Below are 23,189 nucleotides of genomic sequence, written 5' to 3'. Positions count from 1 at the left end.
CCTATAGGTGGTGCATGGTTGGGAATGGCATTAGAGCGATCTCCCTCTCACACTCACTTTATTTCACATTCTCTTCACGGTGATTATCTCGGAGGAAAAAGGCGAGATGGGATGAGCCTGTCGTTGGGAAATGGGAACGGCAATGGAGTCATTTTATTTCATCGGTGCGATTTTTCTCCCAATGTGAATGTCTCTCGACGTGTCGATCATTGGTTGAACTGGTCCAAAAATGACGTGGTGGACCTGGTTCAACCAATAATTTTTCGTCGTAACAGGGGATGCTTGACAGTTTTACGGCAGTGTTGTCGACATTTCAACGCTCAGGGATCAGGAAAAGCTTCCTCTGGGCTGTTCAGATTCGCGAGAGGAGGATGAGAATGAGGTGACGATGGGAAAGTAAATTAAGAGTAGGACCGAATTACGCCGCTCGTGGCAAGATTCACCCTGCATGGGTGGTGATTGTGGGGAGTGCTGTGTGATAATGATCATGCGTACGTGAGAGTGCGATACAATGAGGGCACGCGTCGCTCGTGCACTCAGTCACCATTTCACCGTGGTTGTGCCTGTTAAATTGATGATGGGGACAAACTATTTCAATTAAAATTTAGGTGTTTAATTTGTGATTTTTTATACGAGTGTCATGACCAAGGAGCTGATTAAGTTCTGCCGCTTGTTGGACCATTTTTGATGGCCCTGCGTAGCATTGGCTGTTCGATCATGGACCTATACATATGTAAAGGCACGTGATCTGGAGATATGGAGATCTACTAGGTTCGCGGATCTCTGTTCGTGATCGGATGGTCGTTCTACCTTTGAGCCACTGGACCATCAAATGGTCAAACATGCTCCGCTCCCCTTAACCAGGACTGGAACGGAAGCTGTGTAATAAATTTTTTTTTTTTTTTTTGATAAAACGGACGCATCATACCCATTGTTTTCTGTTTCGAGTAAGTAAAAACGGATGAATCATATATTGGATACATCTTACTATATAAACGCCTTGATGTTTTTTTTTTTTGATGTAAATATAAACGTCTTGATGTGTAATAAACGTACGTCTTGATGACAACCATAATCCTAGCTCGTTAAAACAACTTTTACCATCACCTTCGTCATACTGGATTGCTCTACTATTTATATTCCTCTCGGTAAGTTGGGATCCCCTCCACTCCCCAGCATCAGGCGTGTTCTTCCTCTCTTGCAACATGGCCCTTCGTTATCCCTTGGCTCCATATCTATTCTTTTCGTTGGCTTTCGTCCCTCTTTACGCGGCGGCATGCGACAACTCCACCACCGGCGACTCGCAACCCCATCACTGTGAGAAGATCATGAACCAGATCGATGCTTGTTGGCGTTGCGATCCGGGATGGGCATCCAACCGTAAACTCTTGGCCGACTGCGCTGTGGGCTTTGGCAAGGGTGCGTTGGGAGGGAAAAATGGAACAATCTATACGGTCACCGACCCCTCCGACAACGCCACGAACCCGAAGCCAGGCACCCTCCGCTACGGTGCCATCCAGACACAGCCTCTGTGGATAGTCTTCAAGAAGGACATGGTCATTAGACTTGAGAGCGAGCTCTTCATGAACAGCTTCAAGACCATCGACGGGAGGGGGGCCAAGGTGGCGATCGCCGATGGGCCATGCATCAGGATACAACAAGTGAACCATATCATAATCCATGGGCTAGGCATCCACAACTGCACTCGTGGGAGGCTGGGCATGGTCCGTATCTCCCCAACGGTTGTCGAGCACTGGGGAGGCCATGAAGGGGATGCCATCACCATATTTGCTTCGTCGCACGTGTGGATCGACCACTGCAACCTGTCTCATTCTACGGATGGACTCATCGATGTGGTTCATGGTTCTACTGCAGTCACCATCTCTAATAACTTCTTCTCAGATCATGATAAGGTATTGAAACTGATGTTCAGAAAGCTATAAGAGATATTGTATAGATCTTTGCACGTGGATTGTTGTATGTCGAAACAATCTTTACAACATGCCGCAGGTGATGTTGCTTGGACATAAGGATGGGTTTGATGCGGACAAGGTGATGAAGGTGACGATAGTCTTCAACCATTTTGGGCCGAACTTGGTCCAGAGGATGCCGAGGTAACTGATGGAGGCTTGCTGTAGTCTCCATGGTACTTCAAGTCGAGGTGCCAACGTTAATTCTATTAGCTAAGATTGCGTGACTATTTACCCTTTTTTTTTTTAAAGAAAAATGGCTCTTTACTTGTTAATTAATGACTCTTCTGGTGGACGCATGCATGAGTAGGGTCAGGACAGGGTATGCTCATGTAGCGAGCAACAGATACGACGGATGGGAGTTGTATGCTATAGGAGGGAGTTCCAATCCCACCATCCTTAGCGAGGGAAACTACTACCATGCTCTGGATAATCCGCAGACCAAGGAAGTAAGATCTTTCTCTCTGTCTCTCTAGATCTCGGTGCATAGCTCTTGGCCATACGTCAATTTGCTAAAAGGAAAAAAAAAAAAAAAATCTTCGCTATCATGAAGTTCATTGGTGAACTAGGGCTAAAATTTGAATCATCTCAGATTGGATAAAGATATATATTATTTAGCACATGCAATAAAAGATCTTATAGCCAAAGTCAACAAAAGCTACTAATACCTTGTGTTTAGCAAAAGCATCCAATCTAGAAAAGGATAAGTTGGAGAAAATATTACAGGACGCTGCATATCCCAAACCACAACATGTTGTTGTTTTATGAAATAAATATTATTTTTCCATAAACAAATAAATGTTTCAAGTGTCATTCAAATATCCCAACTTATTTCACCATATCTGGAGTTGAATCACATGCCAAAGTTAATAGGATTGCTATTTGAATCGCTAACTAAGTAAGGGTCATCACCAAACCAGGTCTTGATCTATAGTTTGGCTATGGGTCAGTTGAACCTGATTCATTGGCTAATTAAATTGGTTTTTGCGAGTCTCAAATTGAAAATTTCTCATTCGAAAGATCAAGACAATTTGCACATGCAACCAATAAGAAAAGCGTGACCTTGCCTAACCTAACCATGTCCCACCACTCTTATCTTTTGTAGCTCATATCTATCTCTATCCGATCTCCTCCTACTCTCGTCTCTCTTCCCTTCTCTCCTTTACTTCTCCACTCCCTCCTCTTCTCTCCTCTCTTTTCTCATCTTTCCTTCTCCATCCATCCTCTCTCTCCTTTAACTTTTTTTATCACCATACCACTAAATCTAATCATACCAATACAAAATCTACACTATTCATCATCTTATACTTCAACATGGACATATGGCCAACTTATCAGCATATTTAGCTAAAAATCTAATTGTTGTATTGGTACGCTACATCCATAATCATTTAGTATTTCCATCATTATTTACTGCAAATCTCTACGGTACTCACAATGTATTTTACTGCGTGGTGCATTATGTGCACCGTCCATCGCATGATAGATGGCTGCATTTAATTGCGAGCATGTGCATCGCATGGCCTGCTTCTACGTATGGCCCGTGCATGACCATCCATCGTGCGATGGATGATACGCGTGATGCACCATACCCTACAGTGCACTGCAGAGAATCCATGCTCTTGCTGCAAATAAATAGTAGGTTGAGTTTGAGTCAACCTAGTTGACCCTATATCAAGTTCCCTATAAACTTGACATAAGATGGTACATCATCCATAGCCATCCTTGGGAGTTACGAGGAGAATTGAAGTCAGAAACCAACACAAACTTTTGATCATAATTAGTTAGAATTTAGCTAAATTAAATCAGGAGTTAGAGATATAAATAAGGTAATAAGTTTGGCATTCTTCCCACTTAAATCTACATGGAGTTACAAGCCTTTACTCCTCGAGTTAATGTTTTATCTCGCTTTGTATTAGTTCTGCATGTAACATGTAACTGCTCTTAGTCTAGCATAAGCAAAATCTTGTTTGAATGCTGTGACCACTTGCCCAAGCCTTTTGTCACTTGAGCAAGAGGTGCAGGGTATAACAAAAGGAGATTAGCCCCAGCTAGTCTAGTCGGTTATGACATATCGGGTAGCCAAAAAAAAAAAAAAGAGGCATTAAAATCACCATTATAAATGTTTGGGACCAGAAAACAAGTTAGGCCCTCATTCTACAACCTACAAATGTTAGAATAAAAGTGTTAGCATTGTTTCTTAATATATATCCTAAACTATCATCATATATGATCTCCTGGACCATCCTTAAAAGTTTTTCCAATCAAATTCGTGTACTATATTAATTTTGTATAGAGAAGGAAACAAGGGTCCTGATAGAATCAGGACCTGTGATGGGAGAATCCACAGCAGCTATAAATATCGTTCTGGTTCATCTATGTATACACCCATCAAAGATAGCCTTGAAAAATGGATCCCGTCAACCCTTTCATGACCGTTGTACTGTGAGTAGAGAGAAGACTAGTTCGACCTCTGGCCCTCAATAGGCTGTAAAATAGGGATGGCAATGGGTAGGGTTTGGGTCGGGTAGTATACTACCCATCCCCAAACTCGAACTTAATACCCTATACCCAAACCCTACCCGATACCCAATCGGATAAGAAAAGAGATACACATCCCCATACCCAACGGATTCAGGGATACCCGTGGGTAACCCATTTCCCCATACCCAATCCATACCCGCCCCATACCCAACCCATACCCGTCCATTCTATACCCAAAAAAAAAGTAAAATAATTTTATGCATATTATCAATCAAAAATAGAATTATCAATTATATATATATACATACATACATACGCACATACACACTTCTAACACACACACATACATGCATACATATATGCATGCATACATATACATACATACATATATATAATTATATATATATATAGAGAGAGAGAGAGAAAGAGAGAGAGATCATATATATGTGTGTGTGTATATGTGTGTGTGTATATATGTATATGTATGTGTGTATATGTGTGTGTGTATATATGTATATGTATGTATATATATATATATGTATATGTATATGTATATGTATATATATATATATATATATATATGTATATGTATATATATATATATATATATATATATATATATATATATATATATATATATATATATATATATATATATATATATATATATATATATATATATTCGGATATGTATATATATATATATATGTATATATATATATATATTCAGATATGGGTTCGGGTATTACCCATGCCCATAGGTTCGGGTCGAGTTCGGGTAGAAAATAGCACTACCCATACCCTACCCATACCCGTACTATAGTTTTCGGATTTTACCCAAATCCGAACCCAAACCCAGTCAAATCCTATTTTTCGGGTTTGACCGGGTTCGGGTAGAGTGTATACCCATCGGGTCGGATTAATTTTGCCATCCCTACTGTAAAAACATTTAATTTCATGCAAGGCACAAGATATGCTCTCTAATCTGCAAGTTTGTAACCCTGCATGATTTGTTGATAACCGATTCTCTGCATGCCAGTTATGGCCGCATGTATCTAAAATAAGAAATCTAGATGGCTAACGATTGTATGCCTACATACTAGCTAATTTTAACTTGAAAGTGAAAAAGCCACAACTAGCAGCTAGTTTATTACTCCATAAAAGTGTATATATTAAAACCATAAAAGTGCTTCATCAATAGAGATTTACATCATCAAGTATCTCTATTGATTAGTAAAGCACTAATGCAACGTATCATTCAATTTGGACTGATCGATTTTCGTATGTGTCCGCCTATTCTAGGTCACTCAGCCACTGGGAGATGGATCGCAAAATTGGGAATGGAGATCTTCAAAAGATTATTTCTTAAATGGTGCATACTTTGTTTCATCAGGATCAGCGAGTTGTGCTCCAAATTATTTTCCATCACAAAAGTTTCAGGTTGCCGAGGGATCAAAGGTGCCATCGTTGACCGCAGATTCTGGCACACTCAGTTGTGTTGTTGGAGAACCGTGCATCTAGTAATGCTTATTGTCCAAAAAGCCTCAAGTTTTCCTCTCTCTCTTTTAAGTGTGAGATGGTGATGCATCATCCTTTAAGTTTGTTTAGCCCGTACAAGCATACTGCATGTCCTGGTACATGAACAATCGCAAATCAATAGGAAAAGCAGGGGACCCATCGACATTGCGTCGTTGCTCTCTCCCAAGATTGGCAAGCTAGCCTCATTGTGACCACCTTTGCCTCTATATATACATGTTGCATTGCATGTGGTATTCTTCTAAAGTAGGCAGAAGAACGAAAAATTGGGAGGACTCTTGACCGGATTACCCTACGGATTCTGTCTCCATGATCCAAATAATTAACCATGACCAAACGAAAAAAGACCAAGGTAATTAGTGCCTAGCATATGTTTCCAAACCGCAGCAGTCATTGCTCATGCAAGGAAACGCGTCGTTTTAATATGAATATACAGAGCTAGATCCTGGATTATTGATGAAGAGGGGCCAAGAAACGAATAACACTTTGTTCAAAAATCGTGAGGTTTCTGTATGATAAAAATCATTAGTTTCCCAAAATCATCAACCTGTCGAGGTCTCAGGTTCTAAGCAAGAGAAGAAGGGAAGGGGAATATTTCTTACGCATGCCAAGGATCCAATTAATCATATAGATGGCGTGCATCGTGTCTGTTAAATGGCAGCCATGCTTGGATCAGGTATTCATGTGGATGAGCGGTGCAGCATATCGCCTGTCACAGGGCTGCTTCGCCATGTGAGTTTCCGCAGCTGGTGGATCGTACAGCACAGGTGGTAATTAACCCACCGTTTTACCATGGGCGCGGGTTGTATCTTTCATTGTTCTTCTTTCGTGGTATGAACCGTTAGATCGTGCACAATTTCAAAGTGGAACATCTGCTTTGTAATTTGTGCTGATGGACGGAAGAAAAAGGTTGGAGGACTTTGACAACTATGCATGCTGCGATCCGATGGATGATGTCGTAAAAAAAGATCAATCATTTTTTTCATGCAAAGGATACAACCCGAACCCTTTACAACGACGCAGATCTAAACATGCAATCTGCTCCAGATCAAAGACTGATAGATGGGCGAAGACCTGGCGAACGTCCTCTATTTTACTGTTAGAACTTGGTAATTCCACTTGCTAGTAGTAGACCAGGAGAACATCAGTACAGAAGAACAATGCTATATTTGTGCACACATTGAAAGGAAAGTTAGGCCCTGTTTGGATGCTCGATCTGCCATCTAATCTGGTGATAATTTATGCTTTAATCTGGTGATATTTGGCCATAAGTTCGAGAGTTTGAGGAGTTAAGCAATTGGAAGATACTACTTAACCATGACGGGAATTTTTGATCTATAGCAAATCATATAAGATAAAACACCTCTGCAAAAAGAATGCGTTATCTTTTTTATTCTTTTTTACCCCTCTTTTTTTCTCTAAACTGCCTAATAGAATGCTCGAGTGAGACTCTTCATTTATGGTTCTGCCCCTTTCTCATCTTGTCCTATATCTAAGATTCTTATTTGACAGGTAAGATGCCTGAGCATCCAAACAAGACCTCAATGGTGGAAGTGAGTGTGGTATACGTTTTCCAAATGAGTCTTCAAGTTCAACTAATTAACTTCTCCGCGAGCTCATTTCTGTGACAATTCTGCAGCATGAATCTCATACCCAGTAGTAACTTTTTCTTGACTCATATGTGGCCTGGGCTGGAGGAAACTCCTCACATCAGAAAAATGTCGAAAGAACTTCTAGGTAGAGATCACATTAGTGCGGCTAGCTAGTAGTATTTGATCGTCCAATGCAGCATAAGCTGCACATCCTGCTCTATACGATGCATGAGATACAATGTACACGAAGCTGGGGGAACTGTGCTAACGCTTGAGTACGTTATGCACCTATTCGTGTTATATCCCATGCCTCCTAAGGATGAAATGTACTACTGAGGCTGCACTGGACTTGCTTGACTTGTGATGCACCCAAGCTGCAGCTTGCAGGAAATTTGTGCAAGTTTCGCTGCACACTAGCTGCTGCTGAACTTTCTTGATCCATCCTTAATTGAAGAATCAGGTATATGAAAGGTGGCTTAGATTTTTTTTTTTTTTTTTTTTGTGCTAGCTCTTTGAATTTCTTGGTCCATCCTACTTCATGATTTAGTAATCCATCTTTTTGATTATAATGAAATCTCTTCTTCATCTTCGTACATGCATATACATGCCGGTTGTCGAACCACGTAAATCAATAGGTGCTATATTTTTTTGTCTCAATCTTTTCAAATCTCTTTGTTGTTTATTGTTTTAAGAGCTTGAAGTACCTAATTATTTTACCGAGACCCATTCTAATAGCATGCATGCGTGTGATGGAGTGCCAAACTCTGACTAGTTCATTGATAAAGATCGAAGAGAAACATGGAGAATACTGGAAATAAGAGTGAGATAAGAACTTATGCCAATTTTTGTTCCGTCACTTTTATCTTATCCGATTGAAAAGAAAGAAGTTTTTTCTCAATCTGTTCGGCTCGAATCTTACAAAAAAAAAATTATAAAAATAGGACTTAAGCTTCTTTTTTATTTATTTATTGATTTAAATCTAAGAAACACAGCCTTTATTTATAGTAGCATTGTACGCTGTTGTGCAATTCGGATTAGATTTTTTTTTTTAAATTTTAATAGGACTCTTTTATCTAAAATTGATATAATTAGTAAAAATAATTTAGAAAAAACTAAAATTTTTCAAAAGATAAATCTCGATTTCTATATCAATTCTGTATTTTGTTGCTTCATCCAGCTCTTTTCAGACTGAAAGATATATTATCCAGTTAAAATCTTATTAGGAAAAAAAAAATTTTGGTTTAACCTGAAAAGAAAGCTTTCAATTTGACTGGCCTTAAAGTTTAGTTTATGGGTCGGCTTGGAAAATACTGCCTCTAAAGTCTTATTCAAAAAATTATCCAATTTTTTTTTAAAAAAATCTTTTCAATTAGATGTTGTATAATTAAATTATGATCTCTGAAAATTTGGGTTATCACTTATTTTTTCAATGTGTGGGATGTTGCCCTTAAATTCTATTGAGTCTTATCCGTGGTGGCCAAAGTAATTCATATCAAATCAAATGATCCTTCTAAATCATTATCCCAAGGGCCAGTCTGGAGTACCAAATTATTTCTTGAAAAAATTGTTGTTGTAAGATTACAATTAACAGGCTTTCACATCCGTTTCCAATGGGAATTCCCCTATTTGTGAGCTGACCTTTAATGATCTTCATGCTTTCAGCCAGTGAACTACTTGGCTTCTTTGTCATCAATCAAGTTTTGAAGCTATTATTCATTCTCATTCTAATTGTCCTAGGTAGGTAGGTAGGTAGGTATATACATACATACCTACATACATATATTTATATATATTATACATATTTGATTATGTTGGGTTTTAATTTAAAATTTTCTTTGCAATACCCCATATACTTTTTTTGGGAGTGGATCCTCTGCGGTGCAAACTTTGTACCACAGGGTGCTGTACAAGACTTGATTATAGCCACGTGGAGAGTGATAGATCCAATGGTTCTCATAAAAACCTTCCTCAAGAAATCCTAATGGCGTCAATCTTCTCATAAAAGCGGTATTGATAACCTCAACTACACATCCTCTGCTGCTTCAGATGGCTCCACCTCCTTCATCTTCTCCCAATAGCCACGGTCTTACTTTCTATGACCTCTACCGCTCTGCTCTTACCCTCGCTGCAACCCTCTACTATGCCCTCCACATCCAGAGAAAGCTGATATCATCATTTTTCTTTCCCCAAACTCCATGCCATTGCTGCCCCTAAGGAGGCCTACAAGATAGCCACTGCCGGCATCCTCACCATCCTCACCACCTGCTCTATGCTGGAAGAGTCCTGCATGAGTGGGCCGTTGTCGATGGAGGAGCTGATGGAGGGCAGCGATCTGGAAGCAACACCGCCAGTGGTGGGAGTTGTCTAGTTAGACGTGACGGTGGGAGTTGTCTAGTTAGATGTGGCGGCGGTGTTGTACTGGCCAGGGACAATGGGGCGAGCAAGAGAGGCACTGACCCATGTGAACCTCATCACGGTGGTGGTGATGGTGAGGTGGACGTCGAAGGGCGAGCGACACGGCAAAGGGCATGTATCTAGGGTTATTAATGCCTGTTTTATGAGAAGATTAGCACTGTTAGTATCTGTTGAGGGAGGCTTTTATGAGAATCATTGGATCCACCTCTCTTCATGTGGCTATAATCAAGCTTTGTACAGCACTCTGCGATGCAAAGTTTGCACTACAAAGGATCCGCGCCCTTTTTTTTTTGGGTTACAATACCCCATGTCCTTTGGTTGAAGTCGGGAGCAATGGGTACAAAACTCGTGCACCCCTTAACTCTTGCCAATTTTGGTATTAGCCTCGATATTTTGGAAGCCAAGTTAGTGCACAACCATGTGGAATTTTGCTTGTATTGAAACCATCCAATGGTGCAAAGTTTGCAACACAGAGGATCTGCGCCCTTTCTCTTTTGGGTTACAATACCCCATGTCCTTTGGTTGAAGTCGAGAGCAATGGATACAAAACTCGTGCACCCCTTAACTCTGGCCAATTCTGATATTAGCCTTGGTATTTTGGGAGCCAAGTCAGTGCACAACCGTGTGGAATTTTGCTTGTATTGAAACCATCCAATGGTCCCAAACTAACAATTCAGCAAAAATATCTATAAGTGGTTGGCCTTAACTTAGCAAGTTTTATATTTTCAATTCATGTACAAGATGGTCTCTCCTATCTCTGTACATTGTGCCGTAACCTCCTACTCTAACTTCAGCTTTGGTAGTTCGTGCCTCCACTCTCCTTGCACTCCGATTATGGCTCATGCCTCCCCTCTCCTCCTACTCGAACTTTAGCTTGTGCTTCCCCTTTCCTTCTACTCTGGCTCTTTCTCGTGCCTCCCCTCTCCTCCCATTCTAACTCTAGCTCATGCCTTCCCTTAGACCCCTCTCCTTCTAGTCTAACTCTAGTTGTTTCAGTTCCTTTCGTCCACCACATGAGGTTGCTGTTTGCATCTCCAAGAAGCCGTATGTCCATTTAGCTCATCTAGCCTATCTAATAAGTTACTCATTTAGCATGATTAGGATTTAACATGGATAGTAACTCACGTTACCTGTCCCCATAAGCTACCTATTTAATAGAAGTCTAATAGCCCATAACTTGATAAATCAAACCTATGGTGACAAAGATCGAGAATCAACTGGCTAAAATATGGAGATAAAAATATCAAGTATTTTCATGCTTATGCCTCTAATAGGAGAAGGAAAAACTTTATCTCAAGCATTGAACGCCAAGAGAAGATCACGATAGATCCTAAAGAGATCACAGACATCTTTACCTCAGTGTATTTTCAACTTTTTGGGGAGATGAATGAGAGCTCCCTAATGTTGGACTGGTCAGTAATATTCTTTGAAAATTTATACAATACAGCAACACTTGAGTAGCCTTTCACTGAAGAGGAGATTAGCTAAGGAAGCAGTCTTCAATCTTCCTAAAGGTAAGGCACCAGGTCCAGATGGTTTTCCAGCAGAATTCTTCTAGTGATTCTAGGATCTACTTAAGCCTGATCTCCTTAGACTTTTTGATGTCTTTTTCAATCATGATGCAAACATCTCAAGGCTAAATTTCACTTTTGTTTCATTGATTCCTAAAAAGCAAAATTGTAGAAGGATTAGAGATTATCGACTAATTAGTCTGATGAATGGGGTGTTAAAGATCATCACAAAGATATTAAGTATCAGACTGTCTAAAGTTCTCAGCTCTTTGATCACAAACACCCAATCTGCTTTCATTAAAAACAAACATATAAATGATTCCTATCTGAATGTAGTGGAGATTATAACTACTAGCACCAAATCAAAATCTAGAGGTTTAGCTTTTAAATTGGATTTTGAAAATGCTTTCGACAATGTCAACTGAAAATTTATTCTCGTCATCTTAAAGGCAAGAGGATTCAGTGAACGTTGGTGCAAATGGATAGAATGCATTCTATCTTCTAATAAGATGGTGCTACTCATAAACGGCACCCCTACTAGATGGATTAATACAAAACGTGGGTTAAAACAAGGTGACCTCATATCATCACTCCTTTTCATTCTCATTACAGACTCTTTACATCGAATTCTTCTGCAGGCTGCCAAAAACAAGCTCCTCCATGGAATCGCCTACTCAAAAATCACATTAGAGGTCTTATGCTTGCAATACGCTGATGATACAATGATTCTCAGTGATGACAATTTGAGTCACATTTAGCATCTAAAGTTTATCCTCTACTCCTTCGAGTTGCTTTCAGGGCTGAAGATTAATTTTAATAAAAATGCACTATATGGTATCAACTTATCAGAAGAAAGGAGGAAGTAGTTGGTGGCTGTTTTAGGTTGTCCCCTCTCCTCTCTATCGACTATATACCTAGGATTTTCACTAAATAATAGAAAAGGGAGAGCGGTTGACTGAAATTTTTTAGTAAAGAAAGTAGATAAAAAAACTATCAACTTGAAAAGACAAGTTTCTATCTATTGAAGGATGCCTTACTCTGATCAATGCAGTCCTAAGCTCTCTTTCCATTTTTTGGATGTCGACCTTCCTTCTCCCTTCTAATGTGGTAGATCATATTGACAAATGAAGGAGAGACTTCCTCTAGAGAGGAGAAAAATAGTATGCAAGTAGACACCATCTAGCTAGATGGGAACAAGTATGCAGGCCAAAGAAGTTTGGAGGATTGGAGATTCTGAATCTCTGATTATTCAACAAGTGTATACTACTTAAAAGATGGTGGAGACACCACAAAGAACATAATAGAGAATAGAGGAAACTAATATCAGACATCCACTACAAAAATGAGGCAGTATCTCTAAGGGAAGCTCATGGCATTCAATTGGCATCAGCTGCTTAGAAAAGTGTCCACAAAGTTCGTCAATTATTTAAAGTAGGGATTGAATTTTAGATTGGGGATGAAAAAGAAATAGCTTTCTAAACTGATCATTGATACAAAGGTCAACTACTAATAGACATTTTTTCAATGCTCTACCTTCATAAAACTCTTCCACTAGCCACTCAGTACCCAAGCAACGAATGAATTTCTATAATTTTGACACCTCATTAACTCAACTGTCATCAAAGAGGATGCAGACATAGTAATCTGGAGATGGAGCTAAAGCAAAATTTTCAAAGTCAGCGAATGCTACTCCTTCCTTAGCCATGCATGGTGATATCCTTTCAAGCTTTGCCCAGGTAATTTGGGGCTTGTCTCTTCCAACAAGAGCTAAAGTATTCAATTGGTTGGTCTTCAATAATAAGATCCTTATAGCAGTCAATCTCAAGAAATGAAACTTTTCAGCTCCACCTCAATGTGTGCTATGTTATATAGAAGAAGAATCTACAGATTATCTTTTTCTCACTTGCAAATACTCCATGCAAATTTTGAAACACTTTCTAAAGCTGCACTTAACAACATTGTCCCTCTTTCCACCCACCATTCGTAAATTCTAGGGAGAATGGAGAGGAAGACTACCGCAACAGGCACTTAAACTCAGATGGGAGTGTATTGTTGTCACTTGCATTTGGAGCATTTGGAAGGAAAGGAACAATAGGATCTTCAGATTCATAGCAAACTCCCCTCTCAAAACAATGAAAATTAGCCGGTCAGCTCTGAAAGATTGGCTAGCTTATGCCAATGTCAGCAGCAACACCCAAATTCCTCACATGCTTAAGAATCTATAATAAAGATTATTATTCTGCTGCTGTTAAACCTTGATACAATTATTGGCGCTGTGGGGTTCGACAACATAGGGTCAAGGAGAGTGAAGGAAATGCGAGAGTAGATGATGTGAAGCGTAAAGATGAAGCCATGATAGAACACCAAATAATGAAAAATAATAAACAACTGATGGGGCAGAGCAATGTCAGCGTGGGGTTGTATCTGACTCACGGAGGAATTACAGGTTTATAGAACTAATGGGCCTTACAAGTGTAAAGATTTGCAGATTTCTCAGGTGCTTTAGGAGTGGATAGGACTACTTCTTAGTTCAATTCTCTGGTTGGTTTTCACCATTGGTAGATGATCATTATATAATTTGAATAATTAACTTTCGATAACACTGCGGTGGTTGCTGATTGATGGTGAGCGGTGGGATGAAGCTAGAGCAAGCTATGATGAGGCGAAGGACAAAAACGAATGACCAAAGGCAACTGATCACCGAACACTAAGATATCTATAGAATGGAAGATCACTTAGGATGCTGAAATGGAAACAAAGCAAATCAGCTCATGGGACTGTATATGGCTCAGAGAGGATCTACAAGTTTCTAGAGTTAACAAGTTTTATAAGTATGAAGATAAGTTTCTCGGGTAATATAAACAGAATATCAATTCTTCTGTATTTCTCAATTGCTGAATTCTACTCAGCATATTTTTCTTGACTCATCCTCTGTAAATATTCCAATTTATCGATAAAATATAGGTGACAGTCCCCACCTCTTTTTCCATCGAAAAGAAAACTTGATAAACCGAACCAATTTTTTCATATGATTGGTCTGGTTTCAATATATATATATATATATATATATATATATAGAGAGAGAGAGAGAGAGAGAGAGAGGTGACAGTCCCCATCTCTTTTTCCATCGAAAAGAAAACTTGATAAACCGAACCAATTTTTTCATATGATTGGTCTGGTTTCAATATATATATATATATATATATATATATATATATATATATATATATATATATATATATATATATATATATATATGCGCGTCTGCACGCGTGCAGTACTCAATCCGATTCAATTCAAATAGAAGTGATATACCTGAAGAAAATGGCCCAAAATGATGGGATTTAATACCTTCAAATTAGACCTTAACAGGAAATGGCTAGTCCAATTCATGTCAGATTCTGGTCAAGATAGATCTAGATACGACCTGACTCGCCTGCAACCCTGCAGCCCTGACATCATTTGAGGGCCAGCTAGGTTTAAATCATGTCTTAGGATACATGGTCCTTCTAAAGTATATGACCTGACTTAGCTAATCATATGTGCTTAGCTTGCGTGTTGCATGAACATAGACAACCTTCCCACAGAGAATTCAGCAAGAATCCACTTTCTCCGTTTTGCCATCGCAAAGGAGCAGACTGGCTCCGAATGATTTGTAATCACATTGGTGGAGAGCGCCCCTCCTGTGGTGCAATTCCTTGACAATGTGAAAAATCACGGAGAACCACGAGGCCAGGCCTCCTCGAACCATCCAACGTCAAACGTTAAAAATTCTGCAGACACTGTCGATGGCCATTTTATCGCGGACCTTTTTTTTTTTTGGTAAATATAATATATATCTTTCATGGTACCTTTTCTAAATCCACCACAATAGGGAAAATTGGCAAGATCAGCTCACCACCTTTTTTTTTTGTTTTTGGTTTGAAGCTCACCACCTTTGCATCTTCTCACTAGAAGGTGATACTCGGCACAGGTAGTCCCCTACTGCATGTTTGCATTCCCAGCCCAAACTTCCTTGGGACATGAGCACAAAAAATAATATTTAGACCTGCACATAGAGTGAATTTTGCAAGTGTAAACCCCAACCTTTTGCCACGTTTTGGAGTACCTATCCAAATCCAAATTAGTTCAAAATAAGACCAGGATAGCATCCTTGCAACTTTAGACGTGATATGTAGCTAGGCAGACCGTCCACTACATTTTTTAATCCCAGCCCAAACTTCCTTGGGACATTAACACATAAAATATTTTGGGCTCATGGTAGAGTGGATTCTGCGAGTCTGGACCCCAACCTTGTCCCGGAACAAATTCAGTTGGGTCACCGTCACCAGGAACGTTTTGCACGAGAAATGGGTCGTCAGTGAGGTGGATGGTATCCTTCAAGGAAAAGTGGTTACGATAATAATAATATTTGAGGTCAAAAGGGCAGCACACGTAAAATAAGTGGCATCGTTAGTGGGTCGCATGTTGTGCACCAAGTATATAGTGAGCCCACAACGATTCTCTTTAGCTGTCGTTCTCCATATCTAGACGTCCAAAGAGAGAAGGATGGCAAGGAGATGGATTGATGGGGCGGTGGAACGGCCGGTAGCTAGGGGTTTATCTTGGGTGGAAAATAAGACTTCCCAACAAGAGATCATTCGTGGGGTCTGCTTGTCCCCAGCCCGCATGCGTATTTATCAAGAGTGGGCACTGAGTGCAAGGGCTTTCTTTAGTGGAAGATGGCCAAGGGACCTCGAAGGCTGGTGCTGGGGTTCCTGCTACTGCCTCTGCTCTGTGCCGCCATCCTGCGTCCCAATATCGCGCCTCTTCGTCTCTGTAATCCTCGCTAATTTTTTATATCAAATTCTTTCTTTCTAGTGCTAGCTGTGATTTTGGTACTATAGGCGCAACTTGTCATTTGTTTGCATGATGGATTCGGAACAGGCTGCGTTAATAAATATCTCTTTTAAATGTTTTGTTGAATGAGATCAAGTTGATCGAGCTAATATGAGTGTCTATTTCTGATTTACCTTTTTTTCTCTCTCTGTTTTGGTTATGAAGGGAAGTTGCAGTTATCCCATTGGTCCAACAATCTCATATTGATCGGAAGAAGCGGCAGCGCAAATACTGAGGATGTGGAGTTCACACGGTTTCTTCTGCGGAGACTAGTACGAGGTTTTCCTTCAAACTACTCTCTCTTCCTATGATCAAATATGATACATTAATAAATGTCGATTGATTTCTTTAACACTATATAGGATTAGTTTCTCGAGGGGGAAAAAATATCACCCTTGTATCGGACGACGCCATGATCCTTCCACAGGAATGCCGTTTATAGATCGTAGGAAAAAGGTGAGTAAGATCTCACCCGCCTACCTTAGTCAAGAGAACAGATGAACCAATTTCCATAAGAAAGCAATCTTTTAGGAAGCAAGGGAGCAACTTTGTCAGCTTTTTCTAAATTCTGAAAAACTTCATTAATTTGTTCGTCGATGTCACATATATACTCACTTGACACTGCTAATATTAGCTAGCCAACACCGTGTATTTGTGGGTCAGAATTCATATATTCCCTCTCCACAAGTATTCTGTGCGAATTGGCTACATTCCCACTACGATCAAGACTGATCCTTGACTCCAACAAAAGTGTTGGCATTGATGGCTTCCGAACAATTTATAGCTCCCCATGCTAAACAAACTTAGTTTAGCAAACACTTTTATAACTTGGGAAGGTCGCGTGCTGCAAAGTGGGGCAATTATTTGAGGAGGAAATCATTTGCAGTTGAAAACTTGGCCAAGCAAGCGTGATCGCTAAGTCATAGCAGTGCTTCCAAAAAGTAATCCATGCCTTAATAATTCCTCCAAACAGAAAAATACCTTTTGGCAAATACTTTGTGCCGTTCCTTTTAGCCTATGGCTTTCTCCTCATATCCACACAGCTGGACTCCATATGCAGTATAGAATAAATTCTACCATCACAACGTCTTGCTCAACAAGTCGGTCCATACTTAAAGCGTAACCATCAAACATCAACCTGTTCACGTAGTCACATATATATACCCATCCAATGCCAGCCAAAACGACAAACGGAACCAGATAATTTTGAAGTAGAAAGTCCTTGAGCTAGATGGCAAGATGATCTTGATCCAAATGAACACAGGTTATCGTGGAAATTACTGTACATGTGAGCTTGGAATAATTGGTTATTAGATAGGGCCCGGGTTAGCAGCATCAGATGCTACTTTTTTGGTGTTTGATACTGCCAACTTAGCATATACGTGTTAGCGGTGATCACCGACACATCCATCAAAACGTATCACTAATTATCATGGCCTTGTTAATATTACTGCAATTTATGTAGATAGATAGCAACATTGCATCATTTAAACCTCAATTAGAATGACTTTTGGTACATAAAGTACGAGCTACAAGTTGGAGTGGCGGCTTAGAATCCGTTCATAAAGGAACCTGTGGCGGCTTGTGGTATTTGCGACCACGCCCAACGCTATGGATTGGATTCGACCCACGCGGCAGGCCTAAAGAGAAATTATGTAATCCTGGCCGTTCAACGTGGGAATTTGTGGCGGATGCTTGGTTATGATTGGCATCGTATCGTTTATCGCCAATAAATTCTCAGCCGGACCACCTTGCTAGCGGTGGGTCTCGTGATGTTTGCTCGTTAGCCAACATTCTATACAATCATCAGTCTATGGTGGTCAGCGGTATACGACCTCTTGGACAAGTCTCACGTGTGAGAGCCTGCATGGGAGCTCCTAGGCACGTGTTACCTACTAAAGCTTAGAAAAGACGTTTGCCCGAGCACCTCATTTCGTCGCAAGGTGGATGTATTGCCTTTCCCACCATAGGTGCCTGTGGGTGAATTATGGTTGCCTGCATTTGACTAGAACAAATCTTCTTAATTGGTAATTTATCTCGAGAGAAATGTGTTCCCTATCCTTTTGAATGATTGCAGACAAGATGCTTAGCTCACTTTCTATCCTATAACTTGGAGATTTATATAGTGACAGACTTCACTCTTAAATATTAGTGTGTCATTACTATCACATATGACACAATGCTTTTAGCTTCAAAGAATTCTAGCTAATTTTCATAATTCCTTCATGTTTACAACTTCCTTTCTTCATGATTTTAGTCGTATTATTTTACACAAAATTCTCAACGAAAGTAAAAAAATTATATAGAAAACCACGTAGCTCGCAAAAAAAATGCCCGGTTTCTATTTTCTGTGCTAAGATGTTAGACTGCTAGCGAGATGAGCAATAAAAGAGCCATGTCCGGTGTGTTGATATCTATGTTGACATGTCAAACCAATTATATAAAATTTTGTATATCTACATATGATGTATTCACCCTTTTTTTGGGTTTAAAAAGGAAAAAAGTACAGTTTCACTTCACCCTTTCATTTATATGCCAAGACAACTAAAATAGAGTAATTGATGCAGGAAAAGCCCGAAGGGAGCTGAGCCAGAATGGCATATCCTGCATATCGGATCCCGAGTCCGACCTATGCGTCACTACAGACGCCGTCAGGATATCCACCGCCACCTCCTCCTCTCCCGCCACCGTCTACCTCACCGCCGGCCAGCAACTTCCCCCCGGCTTCAACTCTTTCGTCCTCCGTCCCTACCCCCGGAAGACCGACTCCTTCGCTATGCAGCGCACGGCCCCCGTCCACCTCGTCGCCGCCCACTCCAATTCCCCGCCCTGCGACCTCACCCACCCATTCCCTGCGATCCTCTTCTCCATCGGCGGCTTCGCCGGTAACTTCTTCCACGACGTCAACGACGTCCTCATCCCCCTCTTCCTCACCGCCGGCCACCTCCGTTCCCGGGCCCAACTCCTCGTCGCCGACTTCGAACCTTGGTGGACCCAGAAGTACCGCCGCGTCCTCTTCCACCTCTCCTCCGCCGCCGACCTCGCCGTCGCCTCCTCTCCCTCGACCCCCGTCGAGCCGAAAGTCCACTGCTTCCCGGCCGCCGTGGTGGGCCTCAAGTACCACGGCAACCTCCTCTGCAACTCCTCCGACGCCCCCGGCGGCGTCTCCACCCTCAACTTCCGGCGCTTCCTCCACAGCGCCCTCGGCCTAAAGAAAGATCGTGCGGCGGGGGCGGAGAGGCCGGTGCTGGTGCTCATCTCGCGGCGGACGTCGAGGGCGCTGCTGAACGAAGACGGGGTGGTGGCGCTGGCGAGGGAGGTGGGGTTCGAGGTTGAGGTGGCGGCGCCGACGAGGATGACGAGCGTGGGGGATTTCGCCGGGGTGGTGAACGGGTGCGGGGTGCTGATGGGGGTGCACGGGGCGGGCCTGACCAACATGGTGTTCCTGCCGGCAGGAGCGGTGGTGGTGCAGGTGGTGCCGTGGGGGCTGGACTGGGCGGCGGCGGCGTACTACGCGCGTCCGGCCAGGAGGATGGGGCTGCGCTACATTGAGTACCACACGGCGGTGGAGGAGAGTACGTTGTATGATAAATATCCCAAGGATCATCCGGTTCTCGTCGATCCATGGTCGATAAACCGGCAAGGGTACAATGTAAGCCGACCGATATATACTGATGGCCAGAACTTGACGCTGGACCTGGCGAGGTTCAGGGAGACGCTATTGCAAGCGTTGGAGATGCTCCCCCGGCCCACCCGTCTTTGCTGAAGCTGGATGATTACGATGAATTAAGTATGCGGAGAGTCAAAGCATTTTGTTTTGCTTTTTAGTTTTTTTCTTTTTCTTTTTTGGGTAAGACAAAGCTATTTGTTTGTTACCAAGTGCCAACCACATTTTTTTCTTGTAATTATGAAACGGTATGGATAGATAGAGGATGACAAATCATAGCCTCCGTTCTCGGATCGAAAATTCTGATGATTTCTCCGCTATCCAATAATTAGGTATCCACTAGCCAGAAGTAATGGTATGACCATGATCGCAGCTTTTAATAACTGAGTGAACGTATAACTACCAAATCTCTTTTGGTACGTAACAGTTGTAGCAGCCCAGTTATTTGGATCTGTAGCCCAGACGACCCAACAATAAAAATAATAATAATAAATATATATAGAAAAAGAGAAAGACTCCTAGCCGGAGTCTTCTTCCTTCTCGTTTCCGGTAAAATCGGACTCAAAGAGTCCGATTAGGGTAGGAAACCTCCACTATAAAGATTCCTCCATCTCCTCTTAAGAATTTACAACAAAATTTCGAAGTAAATCGAGGGATTTGAGAGATTTTTTTTAACGATATACCGTGGTGGTTGATCGAAAGAAAAGGAGTCGTCGGAGCTGTTTTTGGCCGTCGGAACAAGCTATGTTCCTTCTTCCTCCCTTTCGGTTTAGTCTCTCCGGCCATGGGGTGCTTGGAAGCCGGCGAGGTGCCGGTTCGGGCTTAAACAGGGACACCCCTATTTACGTTTTCTTTTTTTTTCCTTTTTTCGCCGCCGGCAACAAAGGGGTGTGGGGGCTGCCACTGAGACGGCAGCCTCGCCGTCGTCGAGTCCTTGCCGGAATGGGTGGTCGGAGGTGGCTCATCTGGTTGGATTAAGGGAGGCACTCGAAGAATGGCTCGGGATCCCTGTTTTCGAACATGGGGAAGAGAAGAAGAAGAAGCCTCTTCTCTCTTCTCTAAATAAATAAAAATATGTATATATATATATATATATATATATATATATATATATATATATACACACACACACATATATACACATATATACATACAAATATATATAAAATAAATAAAAAATAATGAATAAAAATTAAAAACATATAAATATATATATATAATATAATTATATATATATATACATATATATATATATATATAATAAAATTTAAAAAAAAAAGAGAGAGAGGGGACATGGGTATGAGTTAGATAATCTCAATAAATATAAAAAATTTATTTGGTTAAATTAATTTATTTTTGTTTGATAGGAGAACAATCCAACGATCAGGGGGACCACGAGTAGGGCTTGATTTTCGGACTATAAGGTTGTGAATTTGAATTCTCATTTATCGAGGTAAGAAGCATTATACATGATCATCATCACATGTATATATTATTTTACTGTTAGTTTTGCATCGTTGGATTTGAGATCAATGAATTTATCATATGTAAAATGTTGATATTTACTTGTGTGGTTGCGAGCATGAATATGTTTTCATCAAAGCATATGATGGTATGATTATATAGTTATGACATATTTATTTTGAATACACTGCAAAATTTGAATTGATTAATGAAGTCAAATATATATTATAATTTCATGAAAAGTAAAGGGAAAGAGAAATGTGGTTTGGACTGGCCTTGTCATGTGGAATAGCTTGCCAGAAGCTTATGCCTGGGATAGCCTCCATCGATTTATGTGTGGAAGAACTTGATCCGAGAAAGATCATGAATGATTTGATCCGAGAAAGATCACGGCCACTCGATCCGAGAAAGATCACAAATAGTTCGATCCGAGGAAGATCACAGAAATCGATCCGAATAAAAGATCGTCGCATGATCCTGGTTAGTCCAAAGCCAAAAAGAAATAAAAGATTGTCATTCCGAAGATGTGAAAAATGAAACATATAATATGAAATTCAACAATGAATGAAGATTTCACCTGATGATGTATGATGATACATATGCATATTTGTGACAATATTCCAGTTATTATATACCTATGAGTTTTCTAAATTGTATTGATTTTAGAAATATTAATTTTATCTACTGAATTGATGTACATGTGTAGTGATTCTTACTGAGCTGGAGAAGCTCATATTTCCTTCTTGTTTTTTTTTTCAGACTCACAGGATGCTTAGTTTGGGCGGTTTTGGGCAAGAGCAAATAAGAGCAGAAGCCTTTAGTAGTTTAGTTAGTTTAAGTTTTCTGATACCTATGAACATTTGAATAAATTATATTGAACAAAGTTTACATTTGATTTAAAGTTTTGACTCGATGGATTGATTTGGTATTTACTTGGTTATTTAAATTTTTTTTTTAATTGTTAAATTAATAGGCCTTACATGATCCTAGAGCGCTGCTCTAGGGTTTGTGTGGCCGTGTCACGTGCTCAACTCAGGTGCTGGATTTGGGGCGTGACAGAGTGGTATCAGAGCTTAGGTTTAAGAATCCTAAGGTTTATTTTAGAGAGAGAGTATATGGGTAGACTTTTAGATGAAAATTGACTAATATGAAATATTATTCTTAAATTCTTGACTAAAGTGAAACTGTGTAGGTTGACATGGCAAGAGGGACTGAGCGTGGGTGAAATCGAAGACCTACTCGTTTTGCGGATGGCTCTAATACTTGGGAGCCAGCTACACCCCAAGAAAATGCTCCACCCTCATCGAATGATGATGCACCACAACAAGAACATCCTACTGAGCCTGCAAAGGTCACTCCTGGGAAAGAAACTCCAGGAGAACCTGAAATTCAACTTGGGGAACAAATTACTGCAGCTCAGTTAATGCAAGTACTGGTTCAACAACAAGTGGCTGCGAGGAAAGATATGAGGAGGATATTGGAGGTGCAACAAGGACAACAACAGCAGATCATACAACAAATATTTCAGGAGCGACAGTCCCAGCAGCAACAAGGAGCTGAAAATCAGTATGAACGTCAAATCAATTTATTAGACTTCAAAAAATACGCACCACCAGTATTCTCAGGGATCTCAGATCCTATGGAAGCTGAAAGCTGGCTAAAAGCAATAGAG

The 23,189-nt window shown here is 40.6% G+C and overlaps 2 protein-coding genes across 2 annotated transcripts; both read left to right on the top strand.

Annotated features, from left to right (window-relative positions):
• The first annotated feature begins 1,096 nt into the window (after positions 1 to 1,096).
• Positions 1,097 to 5,975, top strand: LOC105041543 (putative pectate lyase 2). The gene is made up of 4 exons (XM_073253288.1): positions 1,097 to 1,913; positions 2,011 to 2,114; positions 2,281 to 2,419; positions 5,757 to 5,975. The coding sequence occupies exons 1-4, from the start codon at positions 1,206 to 1,208 to the stop codon at positions 5,973 to 5,975; spliced, it is 1,170 nt and encodes a 389-aa protein (XP_073109389.1). The 5' UTR covers positions 1,097 to 1,205.
• Positions 5,976 to 16,090: 10,115 nt separating this feature from the next.
• LOC105036721 (alpha-1,3-arabinosyltransferase XAT3-like) lies at positions 16,091 to 20,338 on the top strand. Its single transcript, XM_073253287.1, has 3 exons — positions 16,091 to 16,326; positions 16,552 to 16,665; positions 18,954 to 20,338. The coding sequence occupies exons 1-3, from the start codon at positions 16,230 to 16,232 to the stop codon at positions 20,150 to 20,152; spliced, it is 1,410 nt and encodes a 469-aa protein (XP_073109388.1). The 5' UTR covers positions 16,091 to 16,229; the 3' UTR covers positions 20,153 to 20,338.
• The last annotated feature ends 2,851 nt before the right edge of the window (positions 20,339 to 23,189 follow it).

This window comes from Elaeis guineensis, chromosome 3 (genome assembly GCF_000442705.2).
Source record: "Elaeis guineensis isolate ETL-2024a chromosome 3, EG11, whole genome shotgun sequence".
Lineage (NCBI taxonomy): Eukaryota > Viridiplantae > Streptophyta > Magnoliopsida > Arecales > Arecaceae > Elaeis > Elaeis guineensis.
The sequence above is the reverse complement of the archived record's forward strand: the minus strand, read 5'-3'. Positions and strand labels throughout refer to the sequence as shown.